The sequence below is a fragment of the Hypanus sabinus genome, chromosome 8 (genome assembly GCF_030144855.1).
Source record: "Hypanus sabinus isolate sHypSab1 chromosome 8, sHypSab1.hap1, whole genome shotgun sequence".
In the NCBI taxonomy this organism is placed as follows: domain Eukaryota; kingdom Metazoa; phylum Chordata; class Chondrichthyes; order Myliobatiformes; family Dasyatidae; genus Hypanus; species Hypanus sabinus.
Genome location: NC_082713.1, coordinates 3097721 through 3121647, shown reverse-complemented (window position 1 = coordinate 3121647; position 23927 = coordinate 3097721). Strand labels below are relative to the sequence as shown.

The 23927-nt window shown below is 44.6% G+C and overlaps 2 protein-coding genes across 2 annotated transcripts; one reads left to right on the top strand and one right to left on the bottom strand.

Moving 5' to 3' along the window:
* Window positions 1-5288: 5288 nt before the first annotated feature.
* Window positions 5289-7906, bottom strand: zic3 (zic family member 3 heterotaxy 1 (odd-paired homolog, Drosophila)). Its single transcript, XM_059976464.1, has 3 exons — window positions 6913-7906; window positions 5681-5844; window positions 5289-5471 (listed from the first exon to the last, which is right to left on the bottom strand). The coding sequence occupies exons 1-3, from the start codon at window positions 7904-7906 to the stop codon at window positions 5289-5291; spliced, it is 1341 nt and encodes a 446-aa protein (XP_059832447.1).
* Window positions 7907-19851: 11945 nt separating this feature from the next.
* LOC132397869 (zinc finger protein ZIC 1-like) lies at window positions 19852-23617 on the top strand. Its single transcript, XM_059976625.1, has 3 exons — window positions 19852-19873; window positions 20147-21145; window positions 22701-23617. Exons 1-3 carry the CDS (start codon window positions 19852-19854, stop codon window positions 23615-23617), a joined length of 1938 nt encoding a protein of 645 aa, XP_059832608.1.
* The last annotated feature ends 310 nt before the right edge of the window (window positions 23618-23927 follow it).

The following is a 23927-nucleotide window of genomic DNA, read 5'->3' as shown; positions in this document are numbered from 1 at the left end:
TCACAGGTTGAGTCTGTGGTAAAGATGGAAAATGCAATGGCATTTATTTCAAACAGAAAAGAATATAAAAACAATGAGACACTGCTGAGCCTTTATAAGACACCAGTCAGGCTGCACTTGGAGCATTGTCAACAGTTTTGGGCCCCTTATCTCAAAAAGGATGTGCTGTCATTGAAAAGAGTCCAGAGGAAGTCCATGAGGATTATTCCAGCAATGAATGGGTTAACATATAAGGAGAAAATGTTGTTGGTTGTTTTGGGCCTGTACTCAATGCAGGGAGAGCTGATGACACCTATTGGATGTTGAAAGGACTAGATGGGGTGGATGTGGAGAGGATGTTTCCTCTAATGGGGGTATCCAGAACTAAAGGGCACAACCTCAGAACTGATGGGCAACCTTTTGGAACAGAAGTAAGGAGGAGGTTTTTTAGCCAAAGAGTGGTGAGTCTGTGGAATGCTCTACCACAGATTGTTGTGGAGGCCATGTTCATGAGTATATTCAAAGCAGAATTTGATAGATTTCTGATTGGTTGGGGCATCAAGGGATATGGTGAGAGGGCAGGTGTATGGGGTTGAATGGAATCTGGGATCAACCATGATGGAATGGCAGAATGGACTCAATGCACTGAATGGCCTAATTCTGTTCCTATTTCTTATGATTTTATGGACTTATGGTCTAGGACCTTGACCTCAATACCTCTTTATGCAATTGGATCCTCGATTTCCTCACTTGCAGACCCCAGTCATTTTAGATTCACAACATCACAATCTCCATCAGCACAGTTGCACCACAAGGCTGTATGTTTAGCCCCTTGCTCTACTCACTTTAACTTATGGCTGTGAGGCTTAGCACAGCTCCAGTGCCATATTTAAGGGGGACCACACCACTGTCGCTGGTTGAATCAAAGAGGGTGGCAAATCAGCACATAGGAGGGAGACAAAGTCTGGCTGAGTAGTGTCATAACAACAACCTCTTACTCAATGTCAGCAAAACCAAAGAGCTGTTTATTGACTTCAGGAGAAGGAAACTGGAGATCCATAAACCAATCTTAGAGGAGATCAGAGGTGGAGGGGGTCAGCAACTTTAAATTCACCCATGTTATCATTGCAGAGGATCTGTCCTGGGCCCGGCAGGCACGTAACAAAGCACGCTAGTGCATGTACTTCCTCAGGAATCTGCGAAAATTACCAAGCCATTTGGTATATTTAAAGAGGTTGACAGACTCTTGATTAATCCTGGCGTCAAAGGTTACGGGGAGAAGGCATGAGAATAGGGTTGAGAGAGCTAATAAATCAGCCCTCATGGATGGGAGGTGAAGTCTCGATGGACCGAATGGCCTAATTCTGCTCCTATGGCTTATGGCCTAACGGCCTTCGTTACAGACTCCACAGCCAGACGCTGCGGTGTTCCCGCGGGTCCATGAGTGAATAAAGGTGCAACATAAAGTTCAGCATTTCAGAAATCCAGGCAACGTTATTATAGAACAGCTTTCAGTCCTGAGCCGAAATATTTACGCAATATCACCCTTTTAAACAGACCTTTACTTATGAACTCTATATTTATTCCCCAGCGTCGAGTGGATTGACGACTTTTACAATTTTTAATTAATTCCATTGTAAAGTCTATCTTACTCAAAATCACATTAAATATTTGAAAGTAGATATTAGTTATCTTACAGATTTGGCGTTGTGTAAGATGGCCCTGTGGAGAGCGGGTAAGAAACAAGCAGAGTCCCTGAAACTGGCTGTTCACAGAGTGCTGCGACTGCACTCCGGAACGCCGGTGGCCAAGTGTGGTCACTGCAGCGACTCGGAGCACTGGCCGGCCATTGCCAAGTTGAGAATGCTGCAGCCACTCTTCATGGACTAGCCGGCCCAGCATTGTGCCTACTGACCTACACACTCAAATAATCGCACTCTTCACAAAACTAGAACGCAGACACACAGATCTTCACTCTCGGGTTAAATACTCGCACCCCGCGGAACGCACATTCTCGTACCCATACACTCTCTCATTCTCTCTCTTTCTTTCTCTCTCTCTCTCTCTCTTTCTCTCTCTCTCTCTCTCTCTCACACACACACACACACACACACAAATACACACATAAATTTTCACATATTCTTACATGCCAGCGTTACAATGCAAAGACACAGTGCGAACATAATTCAAAATCAGTTTACTTACGAACATGCGCATCTTCTCACATAACACACAAAAATATATTCAAGAACAGGTAGTTACACAAGTTAATGTTCACTAGCATTTACACAGTCGCGCACAGGCCGCATACCAACACGACCGTCTACGAAGACCGGGACACCAGAGGAAATTGGAGATGCTAATTCTGACACCTTTAATCTTCGATATTGTTTAAAAGTCTTAACCTTCAGAAGCTACTGTTTGCGTTTAAGCCCGCGTTTATTCCTTATTATTAATTTACGACGTTTAATTTACATAAAATTGGGATATACTTTTATATAAAGATTGAATATCTAATTAACTGGATTTAATATATATATTTATTTGTGTTTTATTTAATACAACTCTCTAAAACCAGTCTTTCCGGCGCTGGTTCAAAGGACAGAAATCTCCGCTGTAACTGGTGTATACAATATATTAACATGTACTTCTATTAGCTAATAAACATTGAAATATGTTTTAATTCACCGAAGAGTCTGTGCAATTCGTTAATTCAGCTTAAAAATGAAGCTAGGAAGGAGAAAATATTTAAAGCAGGGCGAAGAACGCGGATTAAGTCCAGTTACACGAAACCTTCAAACGAATCGGTTTAAATATGCAACAGGAATTCTCTGTATGTTTTCATGTCAGTGTTATCCGGAGAGAACTGCGAACCCAGAAACGACTGAATATACGCCAACGCTAGAATACGAACTTATTGATTGTCAGCCATTGGAGGGAGTATAATTATCCAGTAGGTATATCGCAGTCTCTTGACTTCCCGAATTAACACACTGTCACCGTGGAGAAAAACGAGCTGTTTATACAATCGTGAATGCATGTAGTTTAAGCAATCCCTATAGACATTTGCAGACCGCGAGATAAAGATTTTATAATTTATATTTTAAGAAATCACAGGAATCACCCAAGGACAACACGATATTAAAGTTAATCTGTGCTGCCGGTTAGACACGTCCCACGTGATTTGTACTCGATCTTAATTAATACATGATCGAGCGACCCTGGTCACGCTGTTGTTTAGAAAGCCCACGGCGACCAGCTTCTCTTGTATCATTCTTTCGCACGCTTTGCCTGAACTCCGCCATGAACAGTCCCAAGCCCGGCTGCAAAAGGACATGGGCCTAGCAACCCCATCCCGGAAAAACCCACAACTGCAGAAACGCCAGCAAAGGGTCTAAAAGACTTCTCCTCTGGGAGAGAGAGGAGAGGGATGAAGGTGGACGACACGTGGGGACAATTTGACAGACTGGCCCAGGACAGAGACTCTGCGAGCTGCTGTCGGCGGATATGCCCCTGTAGAGGCGATGGCCTTAAGAAGACGCTTTGCCTGACTTTTAAAATAAATACATCTGTTTTGTTATTATAATTGTAACTTCCGATGGTAGAAGGTTGAAGTACTAGGAACAGTGAAAAGCTGGTGGCGACTGGACTCCAGTGAAACGGAGAGCCTGGTAATATTCCTATTTTACGGCGGCATGGACGGAGCTATAAATCCCAACGCTTCTGTATATAGTTAAATGGAATTTAATTATTTTGAAACGTGAATTATCTCTTCCCCTGCCTGTATGAAGATTGATATAGCGATATTGTACATGTTTGGAATCTGCCAGTCGCAAACTCTCGGCGCTGGAGTTTATATTAAATCATATCCGGCAGCGAATGTAGCAATCTGCGGCGGTCGGTGCTCACTCGCTGGATAAATGTTTGCTGTGGGCAAACAATCTTTTCTCGGGGGGGGGGGGGGGTTGGGGGATGGGAAAGGGAAAATCAAGTTGAAATCTTACGAGTAAACAGAAGACAGCCTTTATTTAGTGATTTTGTGTGGTATAAATCCGTGATAATAAACCATATTCTGACGTGTAAACTTGGTGTAGGACGCAATTATTGAACCATAGAACATTACAGCACAGTACAGGCCCTTCAACCTTCCATATTGTGACTACCCATATAATCCTTAAAAAAGTTCTACACCCACACTACCCTATAACCCTCTATTTTTCTTTCTTTGACTATAAGATATAGAAACAAAAATCAGGCCATTCAGCCTATCAATTTTTCTCCGGTTAATTATTAATTAATGAGCCAATTAATTAATGGACTAACTATGCAAACAGTGATTTTTAAGAAGACACTTAGCGTCATCTCTAAGGCCTCTTCCCTATCTGTTACCACAACGATTCATACACATACACACTCCCCGACTATTATTAATTCAGTCTCCTTTTAATTAATCGCTTTAAATTTTCTTTAAAATAATTCAGAATCTGCAATTTTATGTTAATTATCAAAAAATTTCGGAACGATTTAAATTATTTTTTTCAAGAGATGGGCAGTAAGTCACAGCAAAATTGCACTACGAGCGATTTAAGGAAACGGGGAAGCTGAATACTGGACACGTCTTGGTTTGGTAAACGAAAATTGTTTAATGTTAACGCTGTTATAACCTTTTTTTCAGAAAAAAAATCAAACTGTACATAGTTTTTGTTAGAAAACAATTCTTCATAAATATTGTTTCACCAAGTCACGCAAATATCGACGATTAAATTACAAAGTGATAAATATGACATTATGAATATGTATATTTACAGAAATTAGTTGTTACAAAAAAGGCAACGTTAATTGTCACTGAGCAGCGCGGGTGACAGGACTGCGCAACTTGTGAAAAGCATAAGACCACAACAGCTTTGACCCAGTCGGACAGGAAATACATTCACAAGAATTCTTTTAATTTCAAGACATAATAAGACTTTGGCAGTTTCTTTTAAGACTGTCTGGATTTCAGTCACCACCTTTGAGGTGCCGTGAACTTACTAGAAATGGCAAACGCGAGTTCCCAACCCTCATTAAAAAAAATTCTGGCAAAACAACGGGAAAAAAAACCATCACCTCTTGAGCGCCGGTGCAGTCGGTTGAAATCCTGAGTGTGTTCTCGGTGTCGACCAGCTCAACTTTCGCCTTGAAACCGGAGTCAACCACCAGCCGCTTCCCGCCGACAGCGCTTTGCCGGGACGCGGTTATCTGCTCGGTTCGGTAAAGTTTCAACAGGTTGGAGGTGGTGAGCCGCCGGATCCGTCCCCTCTTTCCGATCCTCACACGTACCACTCATTAAAATTAGGCGGCAGCGGCGGGTTGTGACTGGGATGGTTCTGTGCGAGTGGCGCCGCGCTCTTGCCGGGATCTTCACTGTTTGAGGAGAGCAAGGCCGGGGGAGTGGAGGACTCGTATCCGGAGCTGGGCGCGGGAGATGTATCCGAACCCTGGCATTCGTGAACCTGCAACGACAAATCAGAAACGTGGCGACGCGAATTTCCTCAAACACAAACCCGGCGCGGATTCCTTCGGCATAAGTTGGGCTGTGCAGAAACAGAAACGCTTCCAGTAGCGAAGTCATGGGGCGAGCGGGGTGTGCACTGAGAATGTCAGGTGGGCTTGGGTTCCCGGAGTAAGTCCACATCCAGACCATCAGTAAAGAAGCGGTTACCTTCATGTGTTTACGAAGGGAGCTGGGATGCGTATAGGACTTGTCACACATTCTGCAGATGTAGGGCTTGTCTGATGTGTGCACATGCATGTGCTTCTTGCGGTCACTGCTGTTGGCGAATCGCCTGTCACAGCCCTCAAACTCACACTTAAACGGCTTTTCACCTGTGCGGAAACAATAAATGTACCATCAGGAACTATCTGTCTTACACATATGTAACCCGAATTATTTACTGCCTTCTTACTTTCAGGGCCAATGTCTAAAAGTCAAAGTACATTTATGTCACCATATATAATCCTGAGGTTAATTTTGCAGGAATTCACAGTAAAATGAAAGAAACAGGATAGAACAAACACAGGTGTTCAAAAGACAACAAGCTGCAAATGCAAAAAGAAAAAATAAGTAATAAATATCGAGAATATGAGGTGAAGAATTCAAAGACCAAGAAATCCAGAAAACTATAAAAAGACCATTTTTGGTTAAATTCTGCAATTGGATATTTCACCTGAATTAATAATGCAGTATTATTTTACTTGTAAGTTTGATTTAGGTTCGTTTTTAAGAAAGATGTGAATTGTTTTTTTTTAAATTAGGCGTTTGATGGTTTGAAACCTTTGGCCTACATCGGGGGAAACGACTAGAAAAACAGTGTGTAACCTTTCTGTGAATTGTAGTTCCCCGCGCAAGGACTTTGGCAATTTGATCTCTTTCCTTCGCTCAGAAACAAAACGATTTAACCTCATGGTATAACAAAAGTGCTGGTTGCGCTTTGCTTCAAGTGCGGACGTGAAGTGCGGCTACAAGGCGGTTGAAGCCTAGAGGCGAATGAGAGTTTCTCTCTAATCCTCGGTAAATGGAATAAAATGTCATCCTTTATTGTTGTGAAAATAAAAGACACAGGCCCGCATCTTTAGAATTGTCTCTGGAAGTACCTCCTGCCTGGGGGGAGAAGTGTGAAAGACACCAGCTATTTTTCCACTGTGAAAGTGAATGTTTTCCAAACAAGTTTCGTAAAGTCCCCGACAACATCTCCACTAAGTAACTGGGGGGGGGGGGGGGGGGGGAATGTGAGATCAGATTGATTTGTTTCTGGTCGAAGGAGCGTGGTGTAAGTTTTCGTACCGGCCAGTGCTGTCAATATCCACAGGGTAATACTGATCGCAGTTTGGGAAAAGGCCCCACACAAAAACCATGGCTGCCCGGGCGGGCTCACCCCCTTGTTGCCCCCTTACCTGTGTGGGTCCTTTTGTGGATCTTCAGGTTTTCAGACCTGGCAAATATTTTCCCACATCCTGGGAAGGGGCACGGAAAAGGTTTCTCACCCGTGTGCACGCGGATGTGGTTGATGAGTTTGTATTTGGCCTTGAAGGATTTGCCTCCCCGGGAACAGTGCTCCCAGTAACAGATGTGGTTGGTGTGCTCGGGCCCGCCGACGTGCTCCACGGCGAGGTGGGCTACCAGCTCGTGCATGCTGCCGAAAGTCCGTTCGCAAGTGGCTTTGCTGCGATTGTTCTGAACTTCGTCCATCCACTTGCAGGGTAACTCCTGTTTGATGGGCTGCCTCATGTAGCGGAAGAACGCCCCGGGTCTCTGGTGCCGCGTCACGTTCATCCCCATCGTCATATTCATCGGGTTGTAGTTGTGCAGCTGCGCCGTCGAGTAGTGCTCGACCCGCGGACTGCTCACGCCCCGGTAAGGGTCTGCCCTGGCGAACAACTCACCGTGCAATCCGAGGCGCATCTGACCGTTCACGACGTGCCCGGCGGCCGACGAGTGGTTGGAATTCTGTTCGTGAAGTCCTGGAAAGAGGAGATGTCCTGGGGCGTCCGGTATAGCCGGGGGTCCGTGCATCCCCCCTCCGGGAGAGCTAAAGAGGGTATGCTGGGAGCCCGCGTTGGCCGAGTCCCCGAGAGAGCCGCTCCGGTTGCGAAACAGAAACTCCCGGCTGGCGTTGAACGGCGTCCCACCGTAGGAGCCAACTTGGCCGGCGTGAGGAGCCAAAGCGGCGGTGTAGCCCGATGCCTGCGGGGTGAAAGCAGAGTTCTGGCCGGCCGAAATCTCATGAGACCCCGGGCTGAGCTTGAAGGTTCCAGGGTGAGGCGAGTCGCAGAAAGGGCCGAACCCCAGTGCCGGCTCGCGGTTAGTCATGTCATGGTGTCGGGGACTCCCAAAACCACCCATTCCCAGCGTGGGGAACTGGGGGCCACCGTCGAGCAGCATCGCCATCTACCCCAAAATACGCTCGCTCCGGGGGGATTCTGGAAGCAGATGGCGGGGGGGGGGGGGGGGGCGGGAGACCCTGGACTCTGCAAAATGTCCCGGTTCAGTCTTTTTGCATTAGAAACGCCTTTGATGAGGTCGCGCTGTTCAAAAAAAAAACCAAACTCCAGGAGTGATTGTTGCTCTCAGCCGGATACCTCCTCTTCAATAGGCTGGAGTTCTCTCACTGATAGAGTCAATCACACAACTGCCCAACTCAAGAGGCAACCTGCAGCCAACCAATCAGGAGAAGAGGAGCTTGCCATCACGTGAGCGTCATGCTGTGAATTGATTGGAAGAAACCCAGTTGAGTGGCACAGATTGCTATTAAAATATCCAAGAGGCTCACAGTTTCTTGATTCCGATTGGTTGATTGCCAGGGTTATTTACAGGTATGGCACCTCTATGTTATCGCCCTTGATTAATTGTGCCCAGTTCAGTCTGATTTGCATCGTACTCTTCCATTTAATTTCAGAAACAGCGGTTAAAATGTGTTGTATATTTGGACTTAATTACGCTCAACCAGTGGTACCGCTAGAAGGCCAAATCCGCTCTTTGTGCTCCCCACTGCGCTCAGACCATTTGTTCCGCTGCAGATTCCTTTTAAAAGTAGAGATTTGTACACTAGGAAGGGTCGAGAAATGCACAACTCCTGCGTCAATCAAATCTGCACACATTTTCGTTGAAAGAGCCGCGATGGTTGGGGAGACTTCCCACCAATGTTTCCCTGATGATCTCAAATATTGAATCCGCAGACCAGTTCGTCTTGTTACCTCCCCCCACCCCCCAGCCCCACTTTCAAGCAGCCTTTACCCATCTGTTGGTTAAATTGGTCCCTCGAGCTCACAATGAAAAACAATCTTCCTGACATTTAAAAATGTTTTGAGGATTTTAGGGACAATAAATGTGCAAATATGTAAAACTGACAGTCTGTGGCGTTACTTTATGGATACACAATTAATCTATGGATATAAGCTACCTTCTGTATTTATAGTTATTGTGATTTAATGTTTTATTATTATTGAGTTCTCTATCTTAGTGCATTTTTTTGTGTTGCATCGCATCCGGAGTAACAATTATTTTGTTCTCTTTTGCAATTTTGTACAGGAAAAGGCATTAAACAATCGTGAATTTTGGATGTTGTCCAAACTGATTCTGCGGGAGGTGTCTGGTTGCACACCTATTTAAAAGTAAACTATTACTTACAGAACTCGCTTCGGGTATATTCCTGACTACACAATATGAAGATTTCCTTTGTACACGTACAAAGGGAGGGGAAGCTGTCATTGTATGATTATTGGCATTGTTAATTTGCTCCCTTTTAAAATTAAACCATACTAAAGTTTCTGTTCAGTTGTCACGAGCAGCAATGATAATGGCGTACTTGCAACCGGCTCCAGTCCGTACACACACACACACGTACCCACACACACATTCACTCTCGGACACAGGCACACGTATCCCCACACACAGACTCTCTCATAAACACACAGAGTACACACGCACGCATTCACCCACTCTCTCTCTCTCTCTCTCTCTCTCTCTCTCTCTCTCTCTCTCTCTCTCTCTCTCTCTCCCTCTCTCTCTCAGACACATACACATACAGAGAACACATATTCACATACAATCATACACACAGTACACGCGCACACAGATACACAAAGTCACACACAGGGTAGATACACAGACTCACACACAAATATACACACACACACACACACACACACACACACACACGCATGCACACTCACACATATGCGCATTCACACTCTGACATATACACGCGGCACACACACACAAAGGTGTAGCTGGGTTTGGGAGGAGAGTCTCCGGAAGGTGTGGGATTGCGATTGTCCTACCCAAATCTGTCCATTGAACAGCCTCTACACAACTGCCGCCGCCTCGCTGCAGGAAACATAAAATCTGATCAAGTTCAGAGATGCATTGAGGCTCTGCTTCATGCAGAGCTTTATAACACGATTCTTTGACGGCCCTTATCCGCAAACAGTACATTGGAAAGAACTTCACTACCCCTTTTTTTTTAGCTTTGCAGTGAGCTGTGAGTTCAGTGCAGCTCCGCAGGCTTCTGCAGCTCCTCGTCCCACAAACGCGCTCAGTGCATGGGTTCAGTGGCGAAAACAAAGGTAGAAGGTGAGTTTTTTGAAATGCTGAATAATTATAGCCCTTTATTCAACACATTTTATAAAGAGAAAGATGTATAATTTAATCAGATTTCCTTAACACCGGCGACTTGCGGGGTGCAAAACTTTCCTGGTTTTGTTAGAATACATATCTTGCAAACGAAAAGATTTGTTTAATAAAGGTGGACAGTTTAGCAGTTTGACGTTGTTGCGCTGTTAATGTGTTTGTGGATGAAAAGGGCTGTTGTTGGTTTCAGAAGTTCAGAACGCGTGAATGAAGAACAACCAGGAACCGGCGCAAGCCCCTGCAATCTCTTATGCTTTCACTTTAAATTGCAATTTTACAAAACAAAAACTCTCAATGAATTGTTGGGAAATTTCCTGCCCTGTATCGGCGAAACTCCTTCCAGAATATTCTACCAATGGAACTGTGCACGGTCCCCGAGTTTTATAAAAGTTCAAAAATTCATTTTGTTGGGAACTGTATTCGTCATTAAACTAGAAAACTGCCCCGCACCCCCACGCCCGTCGTAATCCGCTTCAATTATTTCCGGCGACGCTGACTTTGAACGTTTCGGTGAAGGCCCGAAATGCCAGTTTATGTGGTTGTGGGAGATAATTAATGACAAGACGCACGCGCTCCGTTCTCCCGCTAACAAAAACGCCTAATTCAATTAGGTCATCAACTGACTATCCCGTTGTATCGGCCTTCTGATGTCGCCGACTTCGCGCAAGGCAGACTCTTTGACCTCTGACTTATAGCCTGACACTTGTGTATAGCCCGGTGCTGTTGCCTTTAAAATAATTCGAGCCAACTGTTACCTTCGGAAGAAAGTAGAGAGCGCATTATCACACCTCGGAGACCGGCTCCAGATCCCGCTATACCTGAACTTCCAAATGATCACTGCAGCCCAGCCTGTCACAAAGCCAGGCCGTGTGGAGTTGGGCAGGATTCAGAACTGTGTTGGATTACACTGCTTAATTTCATTCTGAACTCTTAAACACAGTGAACCCGAGGCAATGTTCACATTCCCCTCTAAATGCTGTGCAGAGAGACTCACTAGCTGCTTGGTTTACTCTTCTCTCAAAGATAGTTTACCGTCCGAAGCCGACTGAGCGACCCAGAAACGTGGCTCCAGGACAGTATTCCTGCACCTTCAATCTAAAGGCCATGTTCAGGGACTTGGACTACATTATTTTTTTTATAACCGTATGCCTTTATGCTATCATAATTATATGTGGTGTGTGCTGTGTGACTGTTGATAGTGTATTTTTGCCCCCTGGCCCCAATGGAACGCTGTTTCGTTTGGCTGTATTCTTGTGTGTGGTTGAATGATAATTAAACTTGAAACTATAGTAGACACGTACATCGATTGGGATTATTGAAATAAAATTTAGTATGTTTTCATTCCGTACCAATCAGCACATACACATGGAACCAGTTTTACGTAAGCGATATAAATAATCGAGGGAGGTAAGTATGTTGCTTTGTGGGGCAGATGTGCAATCAGTTCTCCCGCTCAACTCTCTCAGGCTCAAATTCTGCCGTAAAGTCCAATACACTCAGCAGGTTAAAGTGAAAATATCTCGGCTGTGTTTCGGCTTATTTAGAATTGCATTATGTACTGAATATACGTTTAGAAATTGTACCATCTAATGCGGTATAATTCAAAGAAATGATTCTCTTACTTCGTGACGACGAGACAAAGGCCTTCGTGTTTGATTAACACTTTGTAACGAGAGAGACGAGGGAACTATTCTCTTGTGCAACAAAGAATAACTCTGTTTCTAGACGAATCAACGTAGATTAACCAAAGTAAACTGGATGAATCATTTTTCTAGTCACATTATTAGCTGAAATATTTAATATTTCTCATTGAGTTATAGGTATCAAACTCGAGAGCGACGCGATTGAATTCGCTTTTTCCGAAATGGTTTAAAATAATAAACCGATTCTACAAACCTCGTATTTACTTTGTTAAACGGCAGACTGCGCTTGGTTAAATAAAGAATTTTGTCGATCGAATTTACAACCCAAACAAGAGAAAATCTGCTCGGCCCAAAGCGTCGGCTGTACTCTTTCCACAGACTCCGCTTGGCCTGCTGAGTTCCTCCAGCATTTTGTGTGAATTTGCAGTCCAATTTGCTTCACTTCACTCCAGGAATATACGGCTAATTGCGACCTGTAATATAATTAATCGTCTTTCTTTACGACAACTATGTTACAGTTAGAACCATGGTTAACCTCAATCAATTGGCATATAGGTAATTAATGTAACTAATTTCAATTAATGTCGCTCTATTTCACAAACGCACAAGAAACGTCCGTTCTCTTTGTGATTGGATTTTAATTCCGAATTCGCCGTACAACGCTAAATTTCTATTTTGTGTGTGTCTGAGACTTTAGAAACTACGTCAGGAAATTTCATCCCATCGCAAGCTGCTCCCAAGAGTCTTCAAAAAATCTGTAATGGTCCTTTACCTCGAAATTATCAGTTACCCGATTTGAGTGAAATTGTTACATCGTGGCATCCAGTTTTGAGAATAAAATTTGCCATCAAATATTGCTACTTTGTCTGATCGCATCTATTGAATATTTGGTCTCATTGCCCTTCAAATATTGTAATATTATATATTTATGTCAAAGATACAAGAATCTCCAGTTTTTTTCTCTTACATGAATATAAATCGACCACGCGAATTCTTTTTATCAGATAACACGGGCTCCGGCGTACGTTTTCCAATAAATTATTTATTTATCCGAAGTGCATATTCCTATTGCCGTGAGTTAAATTTATCTTCTAAATAAAAATATAAAAACAAAATGTAAACAGCCAGCAGTTTGCGGCGCAGTAGATTCAATAAATACTAAAATATAATCTGCAAGAAGTTTGAAAAAGACGAAACAGAGAAATCTGTTTGTTTGTTTGTTCTGTATCCAGTCTGTCCACGGGCAATTTCTAGCGGTTTCTATAATGGCCGTGTTAGGTTCTGTTCGCTGTCAGATGTGGAATGTAAAATCTCACAAGTGTCACGCCCTTCCTCCCCACTTCTCTCTCTCTCTCTCTCTCTCTCTCTCTCTCTCTCTCTCTCTCTCTCTCTCTCTCTCTCTCTCTCTCTCTCTCTCTCCCCCTCTCTCTCCCTCTCTCTCTCTCTCTCTCTCTCTCTCTCTCTCTCTCTCTCCCCTCTCTCTCCCTCTCTCTCTCTCTCTCTCTCTCTCTCTCTCTCTCTCTCTCTCTCTCTCTCTCTCTCTCTCTCTCTCTCTCTCTCTCTCTCTCGTAAATAAAATGTTTGTTGTGTTTACAAATCGTTTAAACTCGGTGCCTTGCAACTTTGTGGCCAAACAAATCACGTCGATTTTTTAATTAATTTTGGTCAAGGTCGAGAGCATGGGATATTTATTGGATAGAATTTGGTGAATTCTGTTGTACGACTGAAGAAAGCAGCGCTTCCAAAAAAGTTTCAAACTCCTTTGAGTTGTCCCGACATATTTTGTACAGTTTTGATTTCCTGTCAGGCGTTGTACAATTGGCGATTTAAATGCAATATTCAATGACACATACAATTCCTAAATTCCTACGCGGTATTTAAATGTAATTTGGGATTTCACCAGAAAGCAGTATGAATATCGAGTGGCCTCCGGGAGACTGAAAACTGCAATTGTGTTTATTGTAGAAGATAGACGGAAAAACACATGTTGAATTGTCCTGTGTTGTGGTCTAATCAATCAATAACCGAAGGATCATCCCGCGGGGATGATTAATGCGCATCACGGCAGAGTAAACGATGACAAGAATAATGGGCTTTATTGGTGTTCAGGGGAACCTTAACCAAATAGACCATCAACAAGCCTAAAACACCGCAAATCTCACTCTCTACTGAATAATTCAAATGACGGTATCGTTCCTAATTGCATTAGAGACTTTGACGGAGCCGAGAAAAACAAGGCGTTCGTTCTTACTAAGAACGGCATCATTGTACGATTACCTTTTGCAGTTGAGAAGAGTTGTAAATATCTCAACCAGTAATGAAGGTGACCTGTGACACGGAGGGTGGTTTTATTGTATTTTGCTCTTTTGTTGTCCGCGCCACTTTTTTATTGACCCCTTTCTGCGTGACTGAACCCTGAGAAGCAACGCTAGTCAAGGAACACTTGAAGGTATTTGTGTGAGTCGGCAGCCGGCGGTCGGGGTGCTGACTGCAGCTACAATACCAACCCTTCATCTGGACTGCCGCCCGAAATCACCGTCCGGGAACAGGCTTCAAGACCATAAAACAGGTTCAGAATAAGGCTATTCGGCCCATCGAGTCTGATCCGCCACGCATCCATGGCTGATTTATTATCCCTCTCAAACCCATTCTCCTGCCTTCTCCCGGTAACCTTTGACGCCCTGAATCAAGAAACTAACCACCTGCGCTTTAAGTACACCCAATGACCTGGCCTCCATAGCCGTCTCTGGCAATGAATCCCACAGATTAACTTCCCTCTCGCTTAAGAAATTCCCCGTCATCCCCGTTCCAAATGGACGTCCCTCTAGTCCGAGGTTGCGCCCTCTGGTACTAAACTTACCCACTACTGGGGAAAATCCTCTCACATCCACTAGGCCAGGAATACCCAACCTTTTTTTATTCCATACACCTCAACTATTAACCAAAAGGTCCGTGCATCCCCAGTTGGGAACCCCTGAACTAGGCCTTTCAATATTCGATAGGTTACAACGAGACCCCCTCCCCTGCTCTCTCATTCATCAAAACACCAGCGAGTACAGGCCCAGAGCCATCAAAAGCTTCTCATACATTAACCCTTTCTTTCCCGGAATCATTCTCGTGAACCTCCTCTGGACCCATTTCAGTGCCAGCAGTGGTAATGTTGGACGCCACTCACGCGTCACTTACTCCAAGCTTATCCTGATGCACAAAAAATGTCCCCAGGGGTAAGTACACCTCACAGTATTTAGCAACACCGGTGTCTCGAAGAGAAGTTGTCTGAACCCCAAAAAGGGAGATTGTGGGTTCAGGCATCGTACCTTGAAGTCGTGAAGTGAAATCTAGCCAGATCTTTGCAGCAGAGGGCTGAGAGGGGCCGTGTACTGCAGACGCTTTCCCGGGGCATTATCCCCTCTGTCAGGACACGTGAACGACCTCACGCTACTACAGAAGGCGAGTTCTTGGCCAACAAGAACCAGCCTTTGGTTTCATTTGCAGAATCTTGACGTGAGCAGATTGTCTGTCGACTTGCCCACAGTGGAATAGCGAATGCATCAAAAAGAGACAACTTGTTACCACCAGAATTCTTTCTCACGCCATAGCCGCTGTCGTACCTACTGGACATAGGACAGAGAACAATACCGCATAAGAACAGACCCTTCAGCCCACAAAATTATACAGGAGCAAATAAATTAATAATCTAAGCGATTCATCTCTGCCTACACAGTCCTCATTCCTCTGTTTCCCTCAGATTCATGTCCTATCCAAACGCTTTTTAAAAGTCCTTAATGTATCTACCTCTAACATCACCCCAGGCAACACATTCCAGACTCTTTGTGTAAAAAACTTGCCTTTCACACCTCCTTTGAAATTACTCCCTCTCACCTTAAATGCATGTCCTCTGATATTAGACATTACGCCCAATGGAAACAGATACTGTTTGCCTACTCTATCTGTGCCACTCATAATCTTATAAAACTCTGTCAGATCTCCCCAAGTTTGTCTAACTTCTTGTTATAGCACAAGCTCTTTAATCCACGAGTAATTCAATGCAACGCAGGAGTCTTTGCTATTGGACTGTCTAACTGCCATTTGATCTATTTGTCCAATCTGCCAATCTGTAAAATACCCCCCGCACAATCTACAATTACAATGGGCGATATGCGCATCTATGTCAAAGTACAGTATTATCCGGGATCGCCGTTATTTCATAAACGCTCCGGATCTACACCCGAACCAGACCGGAAAGTCAAAATAGAATTTATTTTCACCGCCAGTTTCAAAGTTGAAGTCATGACCTCAAACTAAATTGCTAATTCGGGGCAGCGACTGCAGTTCAATTGTGGCCGCTGTCTGTAGGGAGTTTACACCTTCTCCTTGTGACCACGTGGGTTGCCTCTGCGTGCTCGCCCCCACCCCCACGCCACCGCCACCCCGCCCGCTCCATTCCAAAGACATGCCGGTTAGTACGGGTGAATGCTCGTTGGAACGGAAGAGCTGTGTCTCTGAAATAACACTAAATCAAATGAATTCAGATTGAAACATACACATTTCCAGCATCTGCAGTATCTCTGATGCTCATATTGAAATCTTTAGCTCTCTATGCTTCACAGTGCAGCGTGCTTTCTGAATACTATTTCCCTCGAACTTCAATGTAGCTACTGATAACTAAGCCAAGTAAGATTTTCGGTAAAATATTGCGGATCAATCTTACTGCACTTTACTTTGTTCGAGAATTCTTGAAAATGACACAAGCGGCGAACCCCACTGTTAACGAATACACCACGTTACCCGGAATATGACGCGCCTGTTTTAAATGTATTTCTGGATGAGAGGTTTGTGTCGCCACACAGTGTTATTGTTTGAAACATGTCCGTGATTTGATTCTCTGACATTTGTGTGCATTCTAATAGAATTGTCCTATTTCAATAAACACTGTGTTCAGAACAGAAAGATAATTAACGAAGAATTCCGTTTCTCGGTTTGAACTGAAGATCCAGAGTTTTCATTTCGCAGTAGAGAAGTTTTCTAATATAAGCTCATGTGGGCCTCAAGCGAGAACGGAAATAAGATATTGAAAATTACAGATGGCGATCCCAACAATGAAACGGAGCAACGGTGTCATACCCAACCACCACCAAGATCTCGTCACTGTATTGGGACAGCGTGCTCCCTACTTACTCGACAGTACAGTACTGTTTTCTGCTTACCTGGCCTGCGCGCTGCATGCATTTTTGAATTATATTGGATTCATTTATTTATGGTAATAATTTGTTTTACAAGCCTTGTGTTATATGCAGTTTGTGGATACACCATGGTCCGGAGGAACGTTATTTCGTTTGGTTGTATATAGATACATTCAGATGATAATAACCTTCAACTTGCACTTGAAAATGCTGGTGAAAATGTGTTCCATCCATATTGGAACCCCAAACTGCAAGCTCTACCCAGCCCTGGCGTCACGGGAACCAAACTCCGAGTTTGCCAGATTAATTAGAATAAAGGGGAAAATCACGTCGACCGTCAGACAGTCAACGTCAGTCAACGTCAAATCTATTTTTCCGTCTCTCTTTGTGTTTTAACTTTAAAAGTAAACAAGAGACGGAACAAATTTTCATCAGCTTTCAGCTAACTCGTCCTAATATCGATCCTGGTTCTGCACACACGGAGAACTGTGATATTTTGGTGTAATTGCTGAGTTTGGACACGGGTGGAATCTTTGTCCCGGCTGTTTCACCCTGTGCTCTGAGTAGGTGGTGGGGCGGTAATGTTGTCCCCGTTTACATGTTCAAGAGTTGGAACCGATAGACAGATGGAAGGGCAGGCAAGTCCGGGTTCAGTTCAGACTGGGCGCCCGGTATTGAGAAAATCTGCTAAAGATACTCAGACAGTGTGCTGCAACGTAACCACCATGTTCAGGAAGTTATTACCCCTCAACCACCGGGCTGTTCAACAAAGAGAATAATTTCAGTCAACTTCATTCACCCTGTCACTGAACCGTTCCCACAATGTATGGACTCTCTGTCAGGGGCTCTTCAAGTTTTTTCTTCTTCTTCTTCTTCTTCTTCTTCTTCTTCTTCTTTTTCTTTTTCTTTTTCTTTTTCTTTTTCTTTTTCTTTTTCTTTTTCTTCTTCTTCTTCTTCTTCTTCTTCTTCTTCTTCTTCTTCTTCTTCTTCAAAGTAGTAGTAGTTATTTTTGTGTTTGCACAACGAAATGTCTTTTGCACATTGCTTGTTTCTCCGTACCGTTGGACGCGGCCTTTCGTTGTTTTTATTGTGTTTCTTGTATTTACTGTGAATGTCGATAAGAAAATGAATCTCATAGTTGTATATGGTGGAATATTTGTGTTATGATAATAAATGAACTTTGAACTTTGAAAGATACAGTGTTAATAATATTCTGATAATGCGCTCCAGGCAGTGGACGGAACGGTAATGTTGTTCCCTTTTACTCTTCTGAGGAAAATTAGAACCGATAGGCAGTTGGAAAGGCTCGAACCGGCTACCGAGATAGGGTACTGAGCTGACACTGGGAGCCCGGTATCGAGAAAGTTTGCTGAACTTGAAAATACTTGTTCTATGAGCTTCACCGAAACTGAGCAAAACCGATGCAGGTCGGTCTCGTGAGCACGTGACTTCTGCCATTCCCGAACTCCTCACGTTACCCGGGAGGAGGCGATCATTTTCGTTCGTACTTAAGGGCGCGCCAACCTTTCGTGCTTTATCTGCGGATGAAATACCTAGGCGGCATGTCATAACTAATGCACATAATTTCCAAAATATAAATTTAAACAAACCTTTATATCGAAAAATCGCTTTGAACATGTCTCCTTTAATAGAAAAGCTATTTCGCTCTCGACCTCGAGCTGGTTTGTAAGAGTGTGCATGTCTCTCAACGTGAGCATATGCAGAAAATTGTTTCACGATTTGTTGGCCACTGTCTCGATGCGGATTGAAATTAGTGTAGGTGGTTTTGTAACCCAGACTACAGTATATCGCAGGAATATTCCGTATGTCTGGAGGAATATGTAGCAGTAATGTATGTAATTGCTGCTTTCCATGGCGCGTGCGTGTATGTATGTGTGTGTGTGTGTTAATGTGTGTGCGTTTTTTATGTGTGTGTGTGTTTGTTTTTATATGTGTGTATGTGTGTGTGTGCGTGTGTGTGTGTGTGTTTGTGTGTGTGTGTTTATGTGTGTGTGTTTGTGAGCGCGCGCGCGCGCGTGTGTGTGTATGTGTTTTTATGTGTGTGTGTGTGTGTGTGTGTGTGTGTGATTCGAGAGATGGATAGGTCTGCGTATTCGTTGTTGATGTCATGATTACCGGACTGAGCATATGCTATCTCAAACCCGTCAATCAGAGCTGGAGAGGGAAGTCAAAAACCAAGTGAAAGTAATTTAGTCGATTGGACAGTCTCGCTAATTTTGTTGTGACTAAACTCTCAGCTCCTCGGAAGCTGATCAAGGCGGTAGATAAATTCCGCCCTGGTTATTTCCTGTGGGCCACAAGACAGCTCGCTCCTATTGCGAGTTTACCTCCGCTGGGAGGGTACAATGCGCTCTGATGGACAACAGTTGGTGGGGCGCATTACATGGCACTTCTAAACATGTATCTCAACAATCTCAAAAAGGCTGCATGCATCATTGAGAATCCCCATCACCCAGGACATGCCCATGTTTACTATCGTCAGAGAGCTGGTACAGGAGCCTGAAGACACACACTCGGCGTTTCAGAACAGCTTCTTCCCCTCTGCCCTCACGTTTCTGAATGGACCCACGAACGCTGCCACGCTATTATTCCTTTTTTTTTGTTCTTATTTTGCACTACTTGGTTAATTTATGTTTATATATCGTTCTTATTGTAATTTATAGTTTGTAATATATGTACTGCTGCCGAAAAACAACAAATTTCACAACATTTGCCAATGACACTCAACCTGATTCTGAGCCGGATTCTCATTTGAAACCGTCACTTATTTAATGGTACAGTTTTGTGCTATTCACTGCGCGTTAATCTTTCGACTTCACTAAACTAAATGGTCCAGACAAAACAAATCTTTCGCACGATGACGTACGGTGTTGCTCACAGTATTTCTTTTTGCAAAAAAATTGGCGAGGAATCACGCTGCGAGCGCATGCGTATCTTCCCAGCAAGCTCGCTTCGCGTCAGTCATTTTAAAAAAATCCCTCCAATCCCCCTCGCCCTTCGTTTTGAAAAGCAGACCTTCCTGCTGCGCTTTTATTCCGGATCCCTGGTCCGTTTTGATGCCTTTGTGCTCCTGAGATTAGGGGCCTGATGCAGAATGGCAGTGTGAGATATGGATCAGAGAATCTGCCACCCTGCTCCCCACTCTGCTTAAGCGACTGTCGGGAGATTGGTGCTGAGGAGCAGATTAGAGTGTAGGCGAATCACAGCGCTCAGATTAGCGGATTTGCCCAGAGGTGACCGGCAGTCCAGGCAGATGATGACGGCCGTGCCAAGATTTAGTGGCTACCCACTCTCACACGTGTACCCGGGGGAGAGTGAGACCGAGGTCAGTGTGGGGTCGTCACCTTTGCCCCCAGAACACTTGGCGCTCTCCTTAAAACTTAGTCCCTCGCACACTCTATCCGAATACAACGCGGGCACGGCTCTTGCAGCCTCCTACCAGTCTTATTCGGGCTTCAGTGGGAGGGAGCTCCTCGCCCGGCGGGATTTCTCGACAGCTTCCATGCCCGTAGTGCTGGACCATCCCCCGGGTGCCGGTCTAGTCCAGGGCGCATTTGGCAAGGCCGAACGAATGTACCGCGAGTGTAGTGGCCGCGCCAGGAGTGGGGGTCACCCGTTCATCCCTGCCTTTCACGATCAGAGCACCAGGGCGGTCAATGAGCAGATCCCACTGGGGGTATCAGGGGGCCTGATCGGCAGGTCACGCCACTACCCCCCAGTGACGGGAGCAAGCGGCGAGAATTACTTCTCCTCGCTGCTTCAGAACTACAGCCCGATCAATCTGAGTTTATCTGCTCACGGCGGCTCCACTCCGTTTCTGAGATACCTGAAGCCCATTAAACGGGAGCTAGTCTGCAGGTGGATCTGCCACGAGCCCATGTCCAAGGGCTGCTGCTCCCGGACCTTCGTCAACATCCAGGAGTTGGTGGCTCACCTGGCGGTGGAGCACGTAGCGACGTCCGGGCGCCTTTCTCATGTTTGCTGCTGGGAGAACTGTGCGAGGGAAGGGAAGGCCTTCAAAGCCAAGTACAAACTGATCAATCACGTCAGGGTCCACACCGGCGAGAAACCATTCCATTGTCCGTATCCCGGCTGCAAGAAACTGTTCGCCCGCTCAGAGAACCTGAAAATACACAAGAGGACACACACAGGTCAGTGCAGCCTGCTTCATCCTTCTCCTCTCTGTCGTGTAGGCCCTCCTCAGACTCGGAATGCTGTTAAACACTAGAGATTCTGCAGATACTGGAAATCCAGACCAACACACAAAAAATGCTGGAGAAACGCAGTAGGTCAGGCAGCATCTATGAAAATTAATAAGCAGTCGACGTTTCGAGCCGAGACCCTTCATCAGGAAACGTCGACTGTATATTCATTTCCATAGATGCTGCCTGAACGGCTGAGTTCCGTCACCATTTTCTACTTGATGCTGTTAAACTTTATCTCGCACTGCTGACAAGCTATTGGTATAAATTCAAGAAGAAGAACGTTACAGCAACTATAATGAATCACTATTTACCTTTTATAACTAACCTTTAAAAACTGAAACATCCAAGACGTTCACATAGAGATCAGTTGTGGAAATGTTTCAGAATCAGGTTTAGTATCACTGGCATGTGTCGTGAAATTTGTTGTTATGCAGCAGCAGTGCATTGCAATACATAATAATAATAATAAGAAGAAGAATAATAACGAACTATCAATTACTATATGTATAAACAAGGTATTCTGCAGATGCTGGAAATCCAGAGAAACACGTACAAAATGTTGGAAGAACTCATCAGGTCAGGCAGCATCTATGAAAATAAACAAATAGTCGATGTTGACAGTGCACAGTATATATACATTAAATAAATAGTGCGAAAAGAGATGAAAATAGTAGTGTTCCTGAGTTCATTGTTCATTCAGAAATTAATGGCTGATGGGAAGAAGATACTCCGGAAATAATGAGTGCGTGTCTTCAGGCTCATGTACCTCCTCACTGATGACAGCATTGAGAAGATGGCATGTGGGTGATGGGGGTCCTTAACGGGGCGTAGTTGCATTGACCAGGGTTAGTAGTGTATGCGTCAATCTAGCAGATTTGGTGTCTTTAAAAAGTTAGTCATGGAACTGTTATTGAAGAGTCTGGGAGAGTCACAGTGGATTTACACCCTTCACTGCAGTCAGTTAGTCGCTGTACCCCACTAGCTCCTGTATCACGTTGCCACATACTCCAATACCATAGGAAGGAAAGAACTACAGGACTGTTCTCTAAATATACGGACCCCGCGGGACAGTCCTGGCCTTGTGCGAAAAGGGCGTAGAGAGAAACAATTGTTCGAATTTCGGATCAATTCAGAAAGATTGCTATTTATTTATGATACGTGATTTATTTATGATTTATGATTCATGCAAATCTAGCACGTATTCAATGAGTATATTCAAATTTAGTCCCAAACAGGTGCGCTATAAGCTGACAGTATTCAGAAATAGCAATTAGCCTTGGATAGCCCCATTAGAGCTGAACGCACGAACAATTGAGTGTGTGCGGATTGACAAAGGGATTACTTGAATCAATATATCTGTCCGTGCGTCCGGAATATTCAATACACGTTTGTGACATTATGTCGGGTAGAATTGATGTTTATATCTACATTTTCAGAGCAAAGTTTTATCGATTTTGAAGACTGGGAGATAAGTTTTCTGCGGAATATTTTCTTTCTCTAGGTGAGAAGCCTTTCAGGTGTGAATTTGAGGGCTGCGGAAGAAAGTTCGCCAACAGCAGCGATCGAAAGAAGCACTCCCACGTCCACACCAGCGACAAACCCTACATCTGCAAAGTCAAGGACTGTGAGAAATCGTACACGCATCCTAGTTCCCTTCGGAAACACATGAAACTGCACTGTAAGCCTACGCCCCCGACGAATTATGAACGCGACACTTTCACCGGGGGTTTTTATTCGGACACAGAGAGTGATTTTTCTGTAGGAGATGTTGTTTCCTTCCAGCCCAGTGCATCTTCTCTCCATCGTTCCGAGGACAAATCCGTTCCAGCGCCTGTGTTGGGCTCGCTGCCTTCCACAAGAATGAACAAGTTGGATGCGTCGACCAAGACTAGACCCGGAGTCCCCTTATCTCCCATATCCACAGTCCTAACCGGAGACGGAGTTACTCTGGTTCAATCCGATTGCACTTCTGTCCAATTGGCTTCCAACCCGCTGGGGATAAAAGTGGACCCGTCCACTAGAATCAAAGCTGGGGCACCTCTCGGCAGGTTTCCCGCTGGTCTGTGTGAATTCGGAAACCAGCTGACTTCACCTCAGCCGGACATGCGTGCTCCTTCTAGATGGCCGGAAGGTAGAATGAACTTCATGCCCTTGAACGGTTCTGACTTCAGAGTGGATTCTATCCCTTCCATTCGACTACTGCCACCTCCCCCACACCGACCGGACGGCAGGCTCGGTACCACCTTGCGCTCCAACGGGGAAGGTCTCGCCTGCGGGACACATGGAGTAGCGGACGGGCTCCTAAATGCGTGGTATACCTGCCAACGGCGGAACAGAAGCAACTGTGTAAAAACTCTGAACCAGGACTGCCCGACAACGCAAGAGGATGTTAAGTTTGTTAAGTATGTAGAGGATTGAATTAATTCACCGAGGACTGGAATATCATTCCGAAATCATTCCTGATTTGCAGAACTATCATTATTCCCAAGTGAGGTGGACCCAACTACTCTGAATAGTCTAGTAATGGAATGTTACTCTAATGATGTGATACTGTTCTTTAATATTTTGGGTCATTTGGAAATAATTCGGGTCACAGCCAATTCATATGAAATATGCAAACGACAGAAACAATAAACGTGCTAATTGGCGTGCACGGGGAGTTATTCAGGAGTGAATTTTCAGAAACGCAGCGATATCTTTGAGCACTGACGTTCAGTGCCAGGGCTAG

Excerpts from the sequence above, each read along its gene's own strand:
- zic3 (XM_059976464.1), bottom strand. The coding sequence starts at position 7,906 with ATGGCGATGCTGCTCGACGGTGGCCCCCAGTTCCCCACGCTGGGAATG. Across the intron at positions 5,845-6,912 it reads CCACAAAAGGACCCACACAG|GTGAAAAGCCGTTTAAGTGT; the intron begins GTAAGGGGGCAA and ends GTTTCCGCACAG. Across the intron at positions 5,472-5,680 it reads CCCTTCGTAAACACATGAAG|GTTCACGAATGCCAGGGTTC; the intron begins GTAACCGCTTCT and ends TTGTCGTTGCAG.
- LOC132397869 (XM_059976625.1), top strand. The coding sequence starts at position 19,852 with ATGACGTACGGTGTTGCTCACA. Across the intron at positions 19,874-20,146 it reads GACGTACGGTGTTGCTCACA|CGACTGTCGGGAGATTGGTG; the intron begins GTATTTCTTTTT and ends ACTCTGCTTAAG. Across the intron at positions 21,146-22,700 it reads ACACAAGAGGACACACACAG|GTGAGAAGCCTTTCAGGTGT; the intron begins GTCAGTGCAGCC and ends TTCTTTCTCTAG.